We start from the raw sequence: 18,708 nt of genomic DNA, 5'->3' as shown, positions 1-18,708 counted from the left end.
TTTTGTAGTTGCACAGAATGCCTTTATTTTATTTATTTATTTTTATGTAGTGCTGAGGATGGAACCCAGGGCCTCACACATGCTAGGCGAGAGCTCTACCGCTAAGCCACAACCCCAGCCCCAAGTTTGTATTATTTTTAAAATAGTTTAAAAAGATTTTTTTTTTTTTAATGTCTGGGGATATAGCTCAGTGGTAGAGCATCTCTGGGTTCATTCCCAGTACCACCAAAACAAAAGAAAAATGTTACCAGACAAGTAAAAGCAAATCTGTAAAAAAAACAAAACAAAAAAACAAACATCTTTTAAGCCCGGTGTGGTCACAGATCCATATAATCCCAGCTACTGGGGAGGCTAAGGAAGGAGGAATGCAAGTTCAAGGCCAGCCTGTGAATTTAGCAAGACCCCTATCTCAAAATAAAATTTAATGGCTGGGGTTGTAGCTCAGTGGTGGAGCACTTGCCTAGCATGTGTGAGGCACTGGGTACGATCCTCAGCACCACATAAAAACAAATAAAATAAAGAATGTTTGAAGCATTATGTTCCCTTTTAAAAATAAATAAATAAGGGGTTGGGGCTGTAACTCAGTGGTAGAGCACCTGCCTCGAACATGTGAGGCACTGGGTTTGATCTTCAGCACCACATAAAAGTAAATAAATTGTGTCCATCTACAACTAAAAAATATTTTACAAGAATAGTTTTAAAAATAAATAAATAAAATTTAAAAGAGGTTGGGGATTGTAGCTGAGAGATAAATTGTTCTGGGGTTAAATTTCCAGTACAAAAAAAGAAAATAAGTGTGTGTTTATACCTTTTTATTGATTAAACAGGGTACACAACTGTAATCCCATCTGTTCTGGAGACTGAGGCAGGAGAATGAGAGTTCAAAGCCACCCTCAGCAATCTAACAAGGCACTAAGCAATTCAGTGAGACCCTGTCTCTAAATAAAATACAAAATTGGGCTGGGGATGTGGCTCAGTGGTTGAGTGCTGAATTCAATCCTCACTACCAAAAAAAAAGTTAAATATAACACATACACACACAAATGTACAAAGTTTAAGTGTAGTGGATATTTTTCCCCCCTTTAGTTTTTGGTATTGGGATTGAGCCTAGGAATGCTTTACCACTAAGCTACATTCCCAGTCCTTTTTTGAGACAGGGTCTTGCTGAGTTGCTTAGGGTTTCACTTAAGTTACTGAGGCTCATCTCAAACTTTGATCCTCTTGACTCTGCCTCTAGAGTCCCTGGGATTATAGGAATGAGCCAATGCACCCAGCCCACAAATTTTTAGATTAATATTGCCTGTATAACCACCATCTATATGTAGAAAAGTTTTTTCAAAACTCTGTTTATAATCTTAATAATGTCATATTTCAAAAGTAAGAATTTATCTTTTTTCTACAGGCAAGTTTCAATTGAGGAAGGAGAGAGGAAAGCCAAAGAACTGAATGTTATGTTCATTGAAACCAGTGCAAAAGCAGGATACAATGTAAAGCAGGTACATGTCCATTGAGTATTGAAAAACATGAAATAATTGCATGAGTGTTCTGTTCTATAGTGTACAGTTTTCATCCAGTTAGTAACAAGGCCTCATGAATTAGCAACATTTCAGATAGTGAAAAAAGTAAAAATGAAGCATGGGAAATGGGAAAATAAAAACTTTTTAGATTATACACAGGACAACTCTTTTTTTGATTGCAAAGTTGTAAACTTTCCATACTCTTACTATATTCCTACCTGAAAGTAAGCTTTCCTAGTTTCAGAGGTGGCAAGATTGTGATAAATGAAAGTAATTATTCATTGTCAGTTTTGCATGTGGTAAAAGTACATTTTGGTGAATTTATTCTTAATAAACTGCTGGTGTTTAAACAGTGTTAACAACAGGAATGTTTCAATGGAAGAGAGCAAGAAAATATAGAAATCTCACATTACAAAGTTTTTTTTTTTTAACTACAAGTGATAAAGTAAAATCCTTTCAATTAGGATGAGCCTCATGGGGAAAAAAATCTCTATATTGTTTTCATTTTTGCACAGTATTTTCCATTCCCTCCTTGTCTTGTACTATTAAGATGTCAGGTACATCTCCTCTGACATTTCCTACCCTACCTCCTGGCTAGGCTAATAATTTGTGTTTTCACAGACCCCTTGCTCCTGTGAAATCACTATTATGGAATCTTACCACAATGTATTGAAAATCAGTCTCTTTCTTTATCTCTCCCCATCCCCTTCAAAATTACATAGTCCCAGAACTTAGCAATGTGTGTGGAAGTATAGCAAACTAGTTGAACCTGTAGAAGTCACGGGCAATTTATTTTTGAGTAATAGAAGTTACTACAATATTATAATGAGCCAGTGTTCCAGGAAAAAGCAGTAGGTAACTTCATCTGAATTTCTCTATTAAAAACATTTTGATAAGGTTTTGAACTAGTAGCTTTTATGTCATGCTACAGAATATCTTTTTTTGGGTTAATGTTTTGAAGTTCTAGGATCATCAGCAAATATAGAACACTACTGATAACTAGGATCTTCATGATGTTTAATCACTCCCAAATTAACAGCTTTATTTAAGTATAAGTTGTATATCCTAATCCAAAGTGCTCCAAAACCTGAAGTGTTTTGATCACCTACCAGATTTCCTAAGTGGAAAATTCTACACCTGACCTTACAGGTACATTCAGATTATTGCAATAAATTACCTTCAGTCTGTGTGTATAGGAAACAGGAATGAATTTTAGATTTGACTTGAGCCCCATACCCAAGATGCCTTATTATATATCTATATATACAAATATTCTAAAATCTGAAATCCAGTAGCAAGCATTTCAAAAAGAGATATGATATGATTTATATAATTATATGTGACATATTCTTTATATACTGTTTATATGTCATAAATTTTGCTTAGTTTAAATGTACAGGTCAATTATTTTAGTAAATCTATGGCATTGTACAACTATTGCCACAATCTGACTTTAGAATATTTTCATCACCAAGCACATGATTTTTTTCTGAAAACCTGACCAATATAGACAGATATAACTATATTGTGATAATGCAGAGAGATTTATTTTATAAAAGTATTGTCCTGAATTCAAAACCATTTACTACTTTGTTCTTCTTATTTATATGGTATGTGTGAACATCTGGTTTTGCTGAAGTTCCTGATTCTATTGGGACTTGATATTACCATTCTTTTAAATATACATATAATGAAAATTACTTCTAAATTTTTGGAACAGATCTACCTTTATTTATTTATTTACTTATTTTAGCTTCCATCTTTTTTTAATATTTATTTTTTAGTTGTAGTTGGACACAATATCTTTATTTCATTTTTATGTGGTGCTGAGAATCAAACCCAGGGCGTCGTACATGCTAGGCAAGAGCTCTACCACTGAGCCACAGCCCAGCCCAGCTTCCATCTTAACTCACAAAAACCATTACCTGTTTTCACTTTATAGGGATAGGATTTTATTTCAGTATTTGGAGACCATGCTTTGTTAACTTATATAATTCAGTCAAGGTGGAAAAATCCTGGAACCCCCAAATGAGAGGATGATATAAAAAAGAAACTAAAATCTTAATAATAGACATTTAAGCTGGCTGTGGCAGCATCCATCTGTAATCCCATGACCTCAGGAGGCTGAGGCAGGAGGATCATAAGTTTGAGACTGACCTCAGCAATTTAGGGAGACCTTATCTCAAAATAAAAAAACAAAGGGATGGGGAAGTAGTTCAATGGTAGAGTGCCTCTGGGTTCAATCCCAATTACTGAAAAAAAGCACATTTAAGTAATAGGGTAAAATCTTTTCCCTTGCAACTAGTAATGATTAATCATGTAAAATTTATTTCTGTCAAGAGAAAATGACTTGTTAATTTGTCATATTAACTAAGAAATACATTGCCTTTTTTTTCCCCTCCCCTTTTATTTTTTTCGTACTGGGGATTGAACCAGGGGACTTAACCACTGAGCCATATCCCTAGGCCTCCCCCCCCCCCTTTTTTAAATAAATAAATATATAAAATTTAGAGACAGGGTCTCCTTGAGTTGCTTAGGGCCTCAATAAATTGTTGAAACGGGCTTTGAACTCACGATCCTCCTGCGTTACTTAGCCTCTCAAACCGCTGGGATTACAGGCATGTACCACCATACCCAATTGCATTATTTTGAGGGGTAGGCAGGGGCTACCAGGGATTGAAATCAGAGGCACTCAACCACTGAGCCACATCCCCAGCCTTATTTTGTATTTTATTTAGAGACAGGGTCTGAGTTGCTTAGCATCTCACTTTTGCTGAGGCTGGGTTTGAACTTGCAATCCTCCTGTCTCAGCCTCCCGAGCCCCTGAGATTACAGGCCTGCACCACTGCACCCAGCCTCACTGCATTATTTTTGATGGTTCCCTGTATGTTGAATTTTTTATAACATGCCACCTCTTTTCTTTCTTTTTTTTTTTTTAATAATTTTTTATTTGTAGATAGACTCAACATCTTTTATTTATTTATTTATTTTTATGTGGTGCTGAGGATTGAACCCTCAGCCTCACACAGGGGAGGCACGTGCTCTACCACTGAGCCACAACCCAGCCCCATAACATGCCACCTCTTTTCATTCATTCTCATCTCTCCTGAAATCAGAAATGTTCCCAGTATACATTTTGGATAGATGGCCAAAATTGAATATTAGTATATAGAATGAATTTCTGAAATACAAAAATAAATCTAAAACTTTATCCTAAAAACATAATCAGAATTTGATATAGTGCCATATTTTCAGTTACAGTACTTTTTTTTAACTACCTATTTTTATATTGGTGGGGGAATGCTAATTTTTGCTTCTTATTTTCTATAAAATGTTTCCACCACACTCTATATTATTTATCATAAAATCAACGGATACTGGAGATTTTCCTGATGCATGAAATTTTGAACTGACAAAAGTTGGTATTTTTTTTTTTTGATACTCTACTTTTCACTCAATGCTAATATATCATAACTTCTAAAACATTAGAATTATCTAATTTTGTACTAATTAATTTTTTAATTTAATATTTTTTTTGTGTTTGTATGGTACTAGGGATTGAACAAGGGACAGGGAGCACTATACCACTGAGCTACATCTTAGCCCATTTTTTAATTTTTATTTTGAGACAGAGTTTCCCAGATTGAATTTACTATCTATCCCCCGTCTCAGCCTCCCAAATCTCTGGGATTATAGAGGCATGCCCCACTGTGCCCGGCCTAATTAAATTTTTATTATCACCTATTGGGTTAAGAAAGGCATAATCTTCCTAAAGTTATCTATTATATTGTGTCAATCTATTCATTTAGCTTTTGTAAGTTTTTACTTTTGTTTATAATATTAGCAGCTTTCAGAGTCATTATTTATTAGAGTATTTTTATATCTAAAATGTTTACCTATATTTGGAACTCCAAATAGACCCACTACCTTATATAATTGCTAAATTGATTTGATATGTTAGTAATTTATAACACTACATGATCTTTGATTTTGCCCAATTTCTGGCATATCAGAAATGATGTTAAGGTAAGCATTCTACAGTTTGGAATCTGATAGTTAGTTTGGGAAAAGTATTGAGGCAGATGCCTAATTTGGTACCTACTAAAATCCCCCTAAGCCTTATGGAACCAAAACAATTAGTCTTTTCCTTTCTTCCCTATTTCTGCCCTATTGAACTGTTGTCTAATAGATAAAATCTTTAGTTTGCTCTTTTTTTTATAGGATTTTTTTTTTTTAGAGAGAGAATTTTTAATATTTATTTTTTAGTTTTCGGCGGACACAACATCTTTGTTTGTACGTGGTGCTGAGGATCGAACCCGGGCCGCACGCATGCCAGGCGAGCGCACTATCGCTTGAGCCACATCCCCAGCCCTAGTTTGCTCTTTTTGTATACTTCTTTGCTGCAAACAGTTTACACACAGATCCAGTTCCTCATCTCTAGCTTTTCATTCATTCTGTTTCTTCTCATTTTTAGCAACATTTATGGAGTACTTAACTCATTGAGTTTTTCAGCCAAGAGATATTTTGGGGGGGTGGGTACTGAGGATTTAATCTAGAGGTGCTGTAATTGAGTCATATTCCCAACTCTCTTTTTATTTTTTAAATTTATTATTGTTTTTTAAATTTTTTTAGTTGTAGTTGGACACAATACCTTTATTTTATTTATTCATCTTATGTGGTGCTGAGGATCGAACCCAGGGCCTTGCACATGCTAGGTGAGCACTCCACCGCTAAGCCACAACCCCAGCCCCTCTTTTTTTATTTTTTATTTTGAGAAGGGTCTCACTAAGTTGCTTAGGACCTTGCTAAGTTGCTGAGGCTTGCCTCAAGCTTCCAAGTCAGTGGGATTACAGGCATGCGCTATGATGCCTGACGAGCCAGGTAAAATTTTAAAACTGCATTTAAATCCCAGCTCAGATGTTACCTCCTAAGAAATTCCCATGCTCCTAAGGAGGGCTTCCTTCCTTTGTTTTTTTTAAACTAAGGATTGAACCCAGGGGTGCTTAAGCACTTGGCCACATCCCTAGCCCTTTTTATTTTTATTTTGAGACAGGTCTCACTAAATTGCTTAGGGCATCAGTAAGTTGCTAAGAGTGGCCTTGAACTCTCCATCCTTCTGCCTCAGCCCCCCAAGTCATTGGGATTATAGGCTTGTGCCACCATGCCCAGCTGAGGAGGGCTTTCTTAAATATGTATTTTCATATCATTTCCTACTTCTTCTGTTTGTAGTGACTTATCACATTGTGACATAAGGAATTGTTTGAATCTGTGCTTTGCCACATTGCAAACTGATGAATTAAAAAAATTTCTTGAGCTGGGCACTGTGGCACATATCTGCAATCCAGCTACTTGGGAGGCTTAGGCAGAAGAATCACAAACTTGAGACTAGCCTGAGCCACTTAGATAAATATTAAAAAAAAAAAAAAAAAAAAAAAAAAAACTGAGAATGTAGCTCGGTGGTACAGTGCTTGCCTAGCATGTGTTCAATCCCTGTACTACCAAAAAAGAAAAAATTATATCCCTTAAAGAGTTTCAGTGCCTTAAGTTAGCAGGCACATGGTACAAGGGAGTTACATCCTATAGAAATTCTATACTACATGCCTAACTAAAAGAGAAATAATTGAAATGATTAGGTGGTTTCTTATGACATTCTGCTTATTCAAAGTGTATGCCTAAGATTGAGTACAACATAAGAGTTATGAATCTGTTGTTCCTTTAGTCAGTATCTGTTCCCAGGTACTTCTCAAACATCTCACCAGGATTGGGTGTTTTCCTATTGAAGATAACGTTTTGTAATGCTTTACCTCAAACACAACCCAACCACTTCCTCTGGGCGTATTCACATGATCTAAGAAAGGCCAGCTGTGTTGTATTTGAGAAGTCTTATGTTGATCTCTAAAATAGTACTTTTCTAAGTAATTATCAAAGCTAATTTTGACTAACCTCACTTTCACTACGTATAATACACTGTCTTTAGAACCTAACCCTTTATGAAAGAGAAAAATTCCACTATATTGTCTTACTGAGATGAATGAGAAATTTCACTATACTGTTTCTGTAGTACCATATTTCTAAGTTTTTTTCCATATGATTACTGTAGTACCATATTTCTATGACTCAAATGATATTTTTGCTGCCTGTTGCACAGCTATTTGTTCTTGTTTTGTCTCACCTTTGTTCGTGGTTGGTATTTAGCGTGTTTTTCATATGATATTCATTTATAGGATGAATAGACACTTTAATATGCCTTAATGATGCTTAAGTCTAAGTGAGGAATAACCCAAAAGCCACAGCCTTTCACTCATTACCCCCCTGGTCATCCATCTTACTACCACCTCTCTCCTACAGCTCTTCCGACGTGTAGCAGCGGCTTTACCTGGAATGGAAAGCACACAGGACAGAAGCAGAGAAGACAGTATCCTTTTTTTTTTCTCTCCGAAATTTTTATTGTTGATACTAGTCTTCAGATTTTTCCTTTGCTGGCTAAGGAATATTGTGCCATTTCCTTTTACAGCTAGGGATTGATGACTCAGATAGACAAAAACTCAAGAGGTCTTCTACACAAATGAGGTCTACTATATAAAGTATCATTTGCAATGGCTGCTCACTATAATTATTCAGTGAGAGTGTAGATTTTTTATTTGCTTTTTAATAGGTAGGAAACTTTTAGAATCCCAATCTCCTGCTTCTTTTGAGTCCCATTGGCTCAGGACTTTTTCCCCATAAGCTATCATTTTCTTTTCCTACCTTTTCTAAGATTCAAGCTCTGTTCTAGCATAGGCAATAAATAACTCAAAATACAATTTTATCATAGACTTTACTTTCAGAAACAAAACATAATGAAGCACATCTAATAATCAGTTATTTCCAAGGATTTTTGATTTTTTAAAAAATTTTTTCTGTAGCTGTAGATGGACAGAATGCCTTTATTTTATTTTTATGTAGTGCTAAGGATCAAACCCAGTGCCTCACACGTACTAGGCAAGCACTCTACCACTAAGCTACAGCCCTACCCCCAAGGATTTTGAATTTTAATGTTTCATTGTTTTATGTTTTATATTTACCTTTAATATTTTTCCATATGTAGACATTTTTATTAAACCATAGAGTTCATAAAATTTTGTGTTCAACCCTTCCCACTTCTAAATATTTCATGTTTTTTCAAGCCACCTTTATTTTCATGGTATAATGTATTCTACTGAGTTGAAGTGGCATTACTTATTAAATTTCCCGTTATGTGAACTCTTGTATACTATTGTCAAACGTTTATTATAGATGATTCTATAGGGAATATCATCTTTGTATTTTCTTACTCCTGTAGAATATTATCCTTAGGGTAGATTACCGTGAATCGAACTTGTATTTCATTCTGACTCTTGTTGCATGTAATAGACAGAAGCAAGTTTTTTCCATATGATTACTGTGTATGGTGGGGTAGCTATATAGAATATAGCAACTGTGTAGGCTCTGAAGTCAAATAGGGCTATAAGGGGCTTGCCAAAGATGTCAGAGTAAACAAGAATTAGAACTGTGCTTTTCTGTTTATGGCTCCTTAAATTTTGTTTCAGTGATTGACATTAAACTGGAAAAGCCTCAGGAGCAACCAGTTAGTGAAGGAGGCTGTTCCTGCTAATCCCTCATGGCATCTTCAACCCTTCTCCAGAAGCTCACTGCTTTGGCTCCCGTACTCTTTCATTGACTGCAGTGTGAATATTGGCTTGAACCTTTTCCCTTCAGTAATAACGTATTGCAATTCATCATTGCTGCCTGTCTCGTGGAGATGATCTATTAGCTTCACAAGCACAAAAAAGTCAGTGTCTTCATTATTTATATTTTACAAAAAGCCAAAAGATTCCAGCATATTCCAGTGATAACCTTAAAGATCAGATACATTTTCTTAACATTTTTCTTTTTTTAATGTTATGATAATGTACTTTAAAATGATGGAAATCTCAACAATATGAGCATGGCTTGGTTAAGGAGCAGTATGTTCTCAGCAGCATTTACCTACCTACTTGATCTTTCCCTGCTTTTCTCACCTCTCTCTTACCTGCATTCCCTATTCTCACCCTCCCACAAAGCAAACCGGAGGTGGCAATGCAGCAAACCCATTGGAATTATCTTTCAGTTTTATAGATAGCCACTTGCTCTAGGCCAAGATGTCCAAAATTATTCTTGAGCACTGATATAAATTACTTAGACCTTCTTTGAGATCAAAACTTAGCCATCATGGTGGGCAATGCTTAAATGAGGAAAGGGTTCTGGTGTGTCCTCAAAATGAGTCCTAATGAACATACTGAGTACTTACAAGTAGATGAGCATAAAATTTATTTTTGACCAAGACAAATGACCCTTTCACATGTACTTTATTAGACTCTGGGAGAAAAAAAAATAACCAAATGCTTCAGAACAAGTTTTTAATATTTAATTATTCATGATAAAATCAGTTCCAATTAACTCTTTCTCCCAAGGTTTTTAAAATTGTTGAGATAGCTATTGTTTGTTTTAAAACAAAAAACTCCACCTCACCCTTTTGAGCAATAGATTTTGCTTGTATTTTCTTTCTTTTAAAAAATGCTATGCAGGCAAGGCATTGTGAAAATCAAATTCCTTTAAGAAACAGTGGAAGAATTTAAATTTGATGACTTGATCAAAACTATAACAAATAGAAATAATGATATCTAAAGCTTACCCACAAAAGAACCCTCACAGAATAGCAAATATCCTACTCTGAACATTTGAAGTCAAAATTAAAATGGAAATAATTTTCTTGTAAGCCCCTAGAGGCAGATAAGAATATTGAAAAGGGAAAGGAGAGAATGGAAATAAAAGTCAATATTATGCAGATTTATGCCTTATTTTTTAGCATTTTTTTAAATGTTGGGTCTTTCAAGCTGGTTTTGCTTTTTATTAGATCTGTATAGTTTGGTTAATTAACTAGTGATTTAGTTTTATATTTAAGCTACAATTAATCTTTTTCTTTGGTGATATTTATTTCTTTGCCTTTTTTTTTTTAACTTTGAATTTTCAGATGTTTTGGTGAATCTTTTTAGAGCTTCATCACCATGGCAATATGCATTTCCCTTAAAACACTGCAAACAAATATACTAGGAGTGCACCCTTTTAATCTTTACTAGTTATTGTGAGATTGCTGTGTAAGTTAATAAACACATATGTAAATACATTGTTTGCAGGGAGAAAATTTCTGAGTTAAAGCTCAGGAAAAGCCTGCTGAATTTATGTTGTAAGCATTACTTAACACAGTATAAAGATGAAAAGACAACAAAAATAACTTCATACTTCCTCGTCTTCTCATTGCTACAAAACCCTTAACTCAGAAAACCTTGCTCCCCTCTATTCCTCTTCCTCCTTCACTTTTCACTTATTGTCACCTTGTAATATTCAGAGAGCACTTGGATTATGGATCTGAATAGAGAAATGTTTTCAGGTAATCATTAGCCCACATACCTGTAACTTATACTCAAAGATGAGATGGAGTTGTAAAGTGCTTTTATAATACAATATTATTGTTAAAAGCAAGGATTGACTCTTTTTGTTTTATTTTGACATGGCATGTCCTAAAATAAATATCAATTCAATATGGCAGATGGATCATATTCTTTATTTGAAAGAAGTTGTGATTTCTGAAAAGTCTTCCTACACTGTTGCATTTGATTCTTTTTATGTATCTTTAAGAAAGTAACCAGTATGCTGCTTTTAATATTGGTCTTTTTGTTTGGCTTGGGGTTCTTTAACTGAAGCAGTGAAGTGTGTTCATAGTCTAGGCTTTTTTTTTTAATAAACACAATTTTGCTGCCAAATATATATAAATAAAACACTAAAGAAAACAATTGTTGACTTGGTTTCCCATTCCTGCCATGGTGTTGAATTAGCATATGCTTTTAGAACTATAAGAGGAACATGGAAATCAGAAAAATAACAAGAAAAAATGTGAAAAACCATTGGGGAGTCCGAAGACTTTTCAATTGTTGGAGGAGTGGGAGAGTGGCTGCCACTTGAAGATGGCTCTGGTAAAGTCAGTAATAGGATTATAGCTATGTACCCCATAATGACATTTCAACCAATGATGAATCACATGTACAGTGGTGGTCCCATAAGATTTTAACAGCCAAAAAAAATTCCTTTTGGCTACTGATATTGTTACTGATACCCTAGGCCAAAGGCCTTGCTGGAGTTCTGATAGACTGGATTCAGTTGCGTTCCTGTAGCAGAAATAAGAACAATATAAAAAGGAAAAATGAATTTAATCACAGTTTGGCCAACTAGGAAGGTAGCCAATCTGCCTCTAGTAATCCTGCCAGATTGTTACAATTTATAGGACATATAGAAGTCCAGCACATACAATTATGTACAATACATAATACCTGGTAATAAATGACTTAGTTACTGGTTTATTATACTATACTGTGGGATGCCACCGTAAAGCTACTTGAGTGGTATTTTACTCAGTACTGAGCCATGGGGGTCTTGGGAAGGATCCTGGCATTCCCATGTGTAGACTGCCCAAGATGTGAGATCTCTGCCCTTGCTCTACTAGTGGGATTCTGATTGAGTGTAACCCATTGGAAACTGGACAGCCCACCTCCTACCATGGCAGAAGAACATTCCATGAACAACCTTTGATGCTTCCCCCATATAAATAAAGCAAAGGCAGGCTCTTGTGCTCTCTTTCCAGTGTGGATGCTTGACCCCTAAGATTGAAAAACCGTCCCATCCCTGCTTTCTAAAATTACTTCCTGGGTCCTGTGGTTTCTTCATTTTTTCTCTTAGCTTTATTTCACAGCCAGCCCATTATACACAGAAGAAACCCAAATTCCACCACCTTCAGGGGACATGCGTGAGACTATACCTTTAACATTATTTTTAGAGCATACTTATAAGAAAAAGGTTACTGTGAAACAGTATGCCACACTGCGCCAGCTGGCCTCATAGCTTGTTTAGTGCATCTCTTGATTGACTCTTGTGCTTGATTTAATCTTCTGCTGTTTTGTTCATCCTGGCCCCAGGAGCAATAAGCTAATAGACATGGACTCCATGTAGCCTAGGTTTGTAGTAGGCTGTACCATCTAGGTTTGTGTGAGTACAAATGTTCCCACCATGGTGAAATTGTGTCCTTTTGTTAGTGAGGACTGACTTTATTAGGAAAAATAGTTTTTTTATCCTCAAACCCAGGGCCTCACAGGTGTTAGGCAAGCGCTCTACTGCTGACCCACAACCCCTCCCCCCCCAGGAAAAATAGTTTTTAAGTTCTGCTTTTGCCTCTTCTGAACTACACCTTTGCTTTGGGTCAGGGATTGGCAACTTTAGCCCTACCACCTAATCTAACTTGTTGATTTTTTGTTATTTGTTTTCTCAGTATTGGGGATTGAACTCAGGTGTGCTTTATCACTATGCTACATCTTCAGCCACTTTCATTTTTACTTTGAGACAAAAGTCTAAGTTCCCCAGGCCAACCTTGAGTTTGTGATGTTCTGCCTCAGCCTCTTAAGTAGCTGGGTGACAAGCAAGTGCCACTGTACCCAGCTCTGCTACCTGTTTAAGTATTATTGGAACTCAGCCATACTTTCACAGTACAAGGTTAGAATTGAATAGTTGTAATAGAGTTCACAGCTCAAAAAGCCAATAGGATTTATTATCGGGCCCTTTTCAGAAAAAAGGAAAACCCCTTCCTTGGTTCAACCACAGCTGATCTTCTTACTATACAAATAAAGGCCACAGATTAGAATACTGCAAGTGTCCCCAGGAGTAATAGTAAGGTAGTGCTGCTGTCAAGTGAGGAATTGATGAAAATAAAAGTAAAGCCCTGGAATAAGATGTGTCCCATGGGGATAACACTGGGAGTGATTACATGGAATCTTAGGGGTCTTAGAACTCTTCACTCCAAAGCTTCACATCCTCAACTTGAGTCCATCTTTGACCCTTACCTTGTATACCTCTTCAGATTAGTAGCTTATACACCAAGGGGAATTTTAGTTTTGGAGAGGGAGGAGAGGACCAGGAATTGAACTCAGCACTGTACCACTGGGCTACATCCCCAGCCCTTTTTATTTTTGAGTCAGGGTCTCTCTGAGTTACCTGGGCTGACCTCATACTTGAGATCCTCCTTAGCCTCTCAAATAGTTGGTTACAGGTATGTGCCATCATGTCCTGCATTTGTTTCTCTCTCCTTCCCTCCCATCTTTACTTTTTTTTTTCTTTGTTACATATATCTCCGACCTAATCTTTGATTTCCTTCATTCTGGGAGCTTTGGATTTAGTTTTTTGTTTTTTCCTTGGGACATACAATTACAGTTATTGATTTGAGATTTGTATCAGTAGGGGGTACTAGGGAGTAAACCCAGGGCCTCCTGCATTTATACTCAACATTGAGCTATATTGTAGCCTGAGATCTTTCTTTCTTTTCTTTTTTTTTTTTTTTCAATTGTTGTCAGACACAATACCTTTATTTTAATTGTTTATTTTTATGTGGTGCTGAGGATGGAACCCAGCACCTCCCACGTGCTAGGCGAGTGCTCTACTGCTGAGCTACAGCCCCAGCCCCAGAGATCTTTCTTTTTTAATATATTCATTTACAACTGTAAAACTTCTAATATTGCTTTAGTCTTCCTGATACATTGGCCATTTGTCTTTATAAATGTCCAAGTTTATTTCTAGTAATTGTCTTGAAGTTTGGTTTTGTCTGATGCTAAAATAGCTGTTCCAGTTTTCTTATGCTTACTGTTTGCATGGTATATCTTTTCCATCCTTCTACTGTTTTGTTTTAAAGACAGGGTCTTAATATGTTGCCAATACTAACCCCAAACCCAAGCAGTCTTCTTACCTCAGCCTCCCAAGTAGCTGAGACTGTGGGCATGTGCTACTATGCCTGGGCTCTTCTAGTTTTAGCTTATTATTGTATTTTATTTATTTATTTTGTACTGGGATTGAATCCAGGGGCACTTTCAAGTATTTTTGGTATTGGTTCCAGGTATTGAATCCAGGGGTGCTTAACCACTGAACCACATTCCCAGCCTTTTTTATTTGTTTATTTTGAAACAGTCTCACTAAGTTGCTTAGGGCCTGGTTTTGTTTTTAGATTAATCTCTTTAATTATATTTTCAGTGGTTCCTCTTAAGAATCCCAGGGTGGACAGGCATGGTGGCACACGCCTGTAATCCCTGCAACTCAAGCTGGAGGCAGGAGGATTGCAAGTTCAAAGCCAGCCTCAGCAGTTTAGCAAGGTGCTAAGCAACTCGGTGAGACCCTGTCTCTAATAAGTACAAAATAGGGCTAGGGATGTGGCTCAGTGGTCAAGTGCCCCTGAGTTCAATCCCTGGTACCTGCCCCCACCAAAAAAAAAAAAAAAAAAATTCCAGTGTGCATCTTTGACTTATCAGCAGATACTTTAGTATTATACTATTTTACATAAGGTACAGGTAATTTAACAGAGTATAATTCTATCTTCCTACCCTCCTCCCTGTCTTCTCTGCCATTTTTTGAGATTTATCCATAATTTGGTGCATATATATTCTCATTTTTAAATATTCTATTTTGTGACTATTGCAATAAATCCATTCTTCTAGACTAGGTTGCATAGGGTGTTTTATCACTGAGCCACATCCTCAGTCCTTTTTTTAATATTGTGACAGGGTCTCACTAAATTGCTGAGGCTGTCCTCGAATTTTTGATCCTCCTATCTCAGCCTTCCAAGTTGTTTGTGTTACAGGCATGTTCCAGTGTTCCTGGCTTAATTCAGAACTTTAAAAAAAAATTATTTTGATGACCATATAAAATGTATGTAAGCCAGAAGTGGTCCATAGGTCACCTCCAGATTATATTGTGTTATCTTCAAGGATTAATGTATGCCTTTTTCTGTGTGATTAATTTGAAAATCATGTACTAGACAGCTGGAAGAATTAAACATTCATATTGCAGTTCTATTAATGAATAGGTTTAGAAATAAACTGTATGTGTGATGTCTTTTTGCACTTTTAGGGGGATTGAACCCAGGGGCCTTATACACATCCCCAGCCCCCCCTTTTTAAATTATTTTTTTAATAGTTGTAGATGGACAGCATGCTTTTATTTGTTTAGTTTTTTATGCAGTGCTAAGGATAGAACCTAGTGCCTCAAACAAGCTAGGCAAGCACTCTGCCACTGAGCTACAGCCCCAGCCCCCCAACCCTTTTTTTTTATATTTATTTTTCTGTTTTAGGTGGACACAATATCTTTTTTTTTTTAATATTTATTTTTTAGTTATCGGCGGACACAACATCTTTGTATGTGGTGCTGAGGATCGAACCCGGGCTGCACGCATGCCAGGCAAGCGCGCTACCGCTTGAGCCACATCCCAGCCCATGGACACAATATCTTTATTTTACATTTATGTGGTGCTGAGGATCGAACCCAGGGCCTTGCATATTCAAGGCGAGCGCTCTACCCCTGAGCCACAACCCCAGCCACCCCCCAGCCCTTTTTATATTCTGTTTTGAGACAGGGTCTCGCTAAGTTGCTTAGGACCTTACTAAGTTTCTGCAGCTGGCTTTGAAATAACAATCCTCTTGCCTCGGCCTACCAGCCCTCTGTGATTACAAGAATGCGCCACCACTGTGCCCTACTTCTTTTTTGCACTTTTACTGTTCTGTTAGGGGGAGTGAGTGGAAAACACTGTAGCCAAAGTGTAGAGATATTTTTGGGAAAAGCCAGAAGAGAGGATAAGGGAATAAGGTGAGGAGATAGGGACTCTGCAGGTAGATCAAAAACCTATCTCCTTATGGAGGAGATAAACTGTAATATAGTTTTTACTTTTTCATTTTCTTGTTTTCCCTTTGGTTACCCAACAAGTTCAGTAAACTCTGGTGGAAGCATGTCTTCATGATGGGGTTGGCAATGACATGGACAATGAAAAGCTAGAGCAGCAAGGGAAAGCTAGTCCACACTGATCCCCTCTGGTACCCAGGTGGAGAGAATAGACATTACTTAAAGAAATCTTGACAAGTGATGACGAGTAAATCCAAGCAGACTAAGGTGTTGGGGGAAAAACAACTGGCCAGTGGATAAATTCTAGGTCTGGCATAGCTGGGGTTGTGGCTCAGGGGTAGAGCATTTGCCTAGCATTTGTGAGGCACTGGGTTTGATTCTCAGCACCGCATAAATATAAATACAATAAATAAATATAAATAAATACAATAAAGGTCCATCAACAATCAAAAAAAAAGTTCTAGGGCTGGGAATCATTTTGGTCTGAGGCCCAGAAATGAAGCTAAAACCCAACTCTTAGCAGTTCTCTGGAGGCAGGTTTCAGGTTCAGCTGAGGAAGGACATCTGTACTACCCCATAAGGGAAAGGGAAAGAAAGGTTCCTATGGGCAGCATAAAGCAGTAGAACAGTCCTAGCAAGCCAAAGAGGCATTTAGTGTCCTTTCCAGCAAGTGTTCTCAGTAGTTCTGACATGGAGCCATATACTTGGTTCTGGAGAAGTGCTCAAGTGTCCAGATGCTCAGAGTGAACAACCCTGTCTACAAAATCCTCTCAAGGAGGGGGCTAGTTGAGCTACCCCAGTGAACATCATGACCTGAACAACCAGGCAGCTCTTGGGCTGTCCAGTTTGTATAGATTGTTTTATCTGAGTTTAGATTGTTGTCTATGGGGATTAATGTTTTTCTCTATGTAATCTTTCTATCTTTCGATTGTGACCATATTCTTCCCTTGCCTCACATATTTTGAGGTTCTCTGTGATCCTGGGAGTCTAGTTCAAGCTCCTTCCCCAGCATTGAAGACCCCTGATAGTCTGATCTGCTGACCTCTTTCTCTACCCTTAGTTCCCTCTACAGTCAAATCACACTGCACATGTGGCTGCATCCAGTGAAATCCCAGCATTGACTGATTGAGTGTTGCTTTGGTGTGTTTCCTCTTCTAACTCTCATCAGACCATAGTTGGGAAAGCATTTTTCATTTAATCCAATTTAAGACAATTACTTCCTCAACCTTCTACCTCTTTGTGTCCTACAACCTAAGGGCTACCATTTGCCACAGCCCCAATGATACCTTGTTTCATAGCCACAGCTCATGTCTGACACAGACATAGTTCCTTGAGTGTAAGGCTTAAGTCTCATTCATCTTCTAGTTCTCAGCTTCTAGCGATTTGCTAAAGGAAAAGATGTTTGGTAGTGGCCCTGGTCTCCTCAGAGACTTTGTAGTGCAAAAACAATGTAGTGTGGTGGGATAAGGTCAAGTGACCTGCATTTAAATCCAGATTCTGACACAGCATGCATGACTTTGGGCAATTTACTTTCCCCTACTGCATCTGTTCCTTTGTAGGTAAAACAGATATTAACAAGTGGCCCATGGAGATACTGTGAAGACCTAGGAGATAAAGAATGGGAAGCTCTGGGCAGTGAATTTGAGTGGTACCAGCCCTGCCCTGCAGCTCCCTGACACATTTATGGGAAAGAATCTGGATTGCTTAGGCATTTCCTACATACTGATTCCTAAAAAGCCCTGAGACTGAATCCCAGAGAGAAGGTACAGAGAGGAAAGGGTCAGCCTCAGAGATGTCCCTGCAGGGGCATGCAACATACCCTCTAGTGAGATGGCTTAGTGGAGATGCTACTGAAAGACTTGAGAGGGCAATGGGCATCTGTTAGAAAATTAAGGCTGAGGTTCTACAGCATGAGTTGAGTCTGATACACTGCTGGAGCCCCAGAACACAGTGCAGGTCTACCTTGGGCCTCTGAAGAAGTGCTTGCATTTATGCCTTTGCCTGTACTCATACAACTTCCTGGACTATGCCCTATGCTGGTGAGCTTGCCCATAGGGTTCTCTGTAACCTGGCCCCACCCACCAATCCTTCTCATCATGCAACCTGCTGTGACAAGAGACTGATTCTTACACTCAGTAAAGGCCTTTGCTCATGCTGATACTTCTTTTTCTGTATAAAGACTCTTTCTGCTCAGATGGCCAAACTCCTACTCCTCCTTCCAGGTTCCAACTGAAGTTCCACTTCCCACCCCAAAGTTTTCTGAAGTTCCCTGGCAGACTCCAGTACCTCTTCTTCAGAGTTTCCATAGCACCTTGTTCCTCTCTTGCCACAGTGAATCATTACTGTTTATATGTCTCCCCTCTAAGTTGGTTCTCAGGAAATATGACTGAGATGGATACCTATATTTTTGTCAGCCAGCTCTCCTGATCCT

At 37.6% G+C, this 18,708-nt stretch overlaps 1 protein-coding gene across 3 annotated transcripts in view; it reads left to right on the top strand.

Annotated features, from left to right (window-relative positions):
• The window catches only part of Rab6a (RAB6A, member RAS oncogene family), a 64,629-nt gene extending 53,506 nt beyond the window's left edge, over nt 1–11,123 (top strand). For all 3 annotated transcript variants that reach the window (XM_027942570.2, XM_027942571.2, XM_071616474.1), the window contains exons 6-8: nt 1,403–1,496; nt 7,866–7,932; nt 9,086–11,123. In XM_027942570.2, coding sequence (XP_027798371.1) covers nt 1,403–1,496; nt 7,866–7,932; nt 9,086–9,150 — 226 coding nt within the window. In that variant the 3' untranslated portion in view covers nt 9,151–11,123. The remainder of the gene's footprint in view (nt 1–1,402; nt 1,497–7,865; nt 7,933–9,085) is intronic.
• The last annotated feature ends 7,585 nt before the right edge of the window (nt 11,124–18,708 follow it).

This window comes from Marmota flaviventris, chromosome 9 (assembly GCF_047511675.1).
Source record: "Marmota flaviventris isolate mMarFla1 chromosome 9, mMarFla1.hap1, whole genome shotgun sequence".
NCBI lineage: Eukaryota > Metazoa > Chordata > Mammalia > Rodentia > Sciuridae > Marmota > Marmota flaviventris.
Note: the sequence above shows the minus strand (reverse complement) of the source record. Positions and strands in the feature narration are given on the sequence as shown.